Source organism: Seriola lalandi, unplaced genomic scaffold (genome assembly GCF_002814215.2).
Source record: "Seriola lalandi dorsalis isolate HSWRI2012SDOR001 ecotype SW California unplaced genomic scaffold, Sedor1 jcf7180002013613, whole genome shotgun sequence".
NCBI lineage: Eukaryota > Metazoa > Chordata > Actinopteri > Carangiformes > Carangidae > Seriola > Seriola lalandi.
This window is the reverse complement of record NW_019484265.1, coordinates 1-642: the sequence shown is the minus strand read 5'-3', so window position 1 is coordinate 642 and position 642 is coordinate 1. Positions and strand designations below refer to the sequence as shown.

General features: G+C 45.8%; 1 protein-coding gene across 1 annotated transcript; it reads right to left on the bottom strand.

Annotated features, from left to right (window-relative positions):
- Window positions 1–76: 76 nt before the first annotated feature.
- Window positions 77–553, bottom strand: LOC111644702 (myosin light chain 5; the record flags this gene model as incomplete). Its single annotated transcript, XM_023393657.2, has 3 exons — window positions 425–553; window positions 277–352; window positions 77–181 (listed from the first exon to the last, which is right to left on the bottom strand). Coding segments are annotated over exons 1-3 (310 nt in total), but the record flags the coding sequence as incomplete, so codon positions are not given.
- Window positions 554–642: the final 89 nt, after the last annotated feature.

Sequence of the window (642 nt, the reverse complement as noted above, 5' to 3'; positions counted from 1 at the left end):
ACTGTATAATACTCTGTAGTACTGAGTGATACTCTGTAGTACTGTATAATACTCTGTAGTACTGAGTGATACTGACCGTGCAGCTTTTCTCCAAACAGGTTGAGGAACATGGTGAAGTTGATGGGACCAGTCGCTTCCTTCAACATGTCTTCCAGCTCGTTGTCCTTCACGTTGAGTTTACCTGAGGAGGCAGAACACCTGTCTGATACACCTGTCTGATACACCTGTCTGATACACCTGCTGCTTCATGTGTTCATCTGGATCAGAGCTACAAACCCAAAGAGGCGTACGTGTCCTTCAGGTCTTCCTTATCGATGAAGCCGTCCCGGTTCTGGTCGATCAGTGTGAAGGCCTACGTCAGAGAGAGGAGGGGGGTGAGTACAGAATAAACACCTGTCAGGTGACGGCGTACAGGTGAGTTTACCTCTTTGAACTCTTGGATCTGGGTTTGTTCAAACATGGAGAAAACATTGGAAGAGGCTCTCTGAGCTCTTTTAGCTCCGCCCTCCTTCTTCTTTGTCTTCCTGCTCGCCTGAAAAACACATGACGTCATATATACGTCACTTTATCATATATATCTATAGATATATATATGTGTGTGTGTGTGTGTGTGTGTGTGTGTGTGTGTGTGTGTGTGTGTGT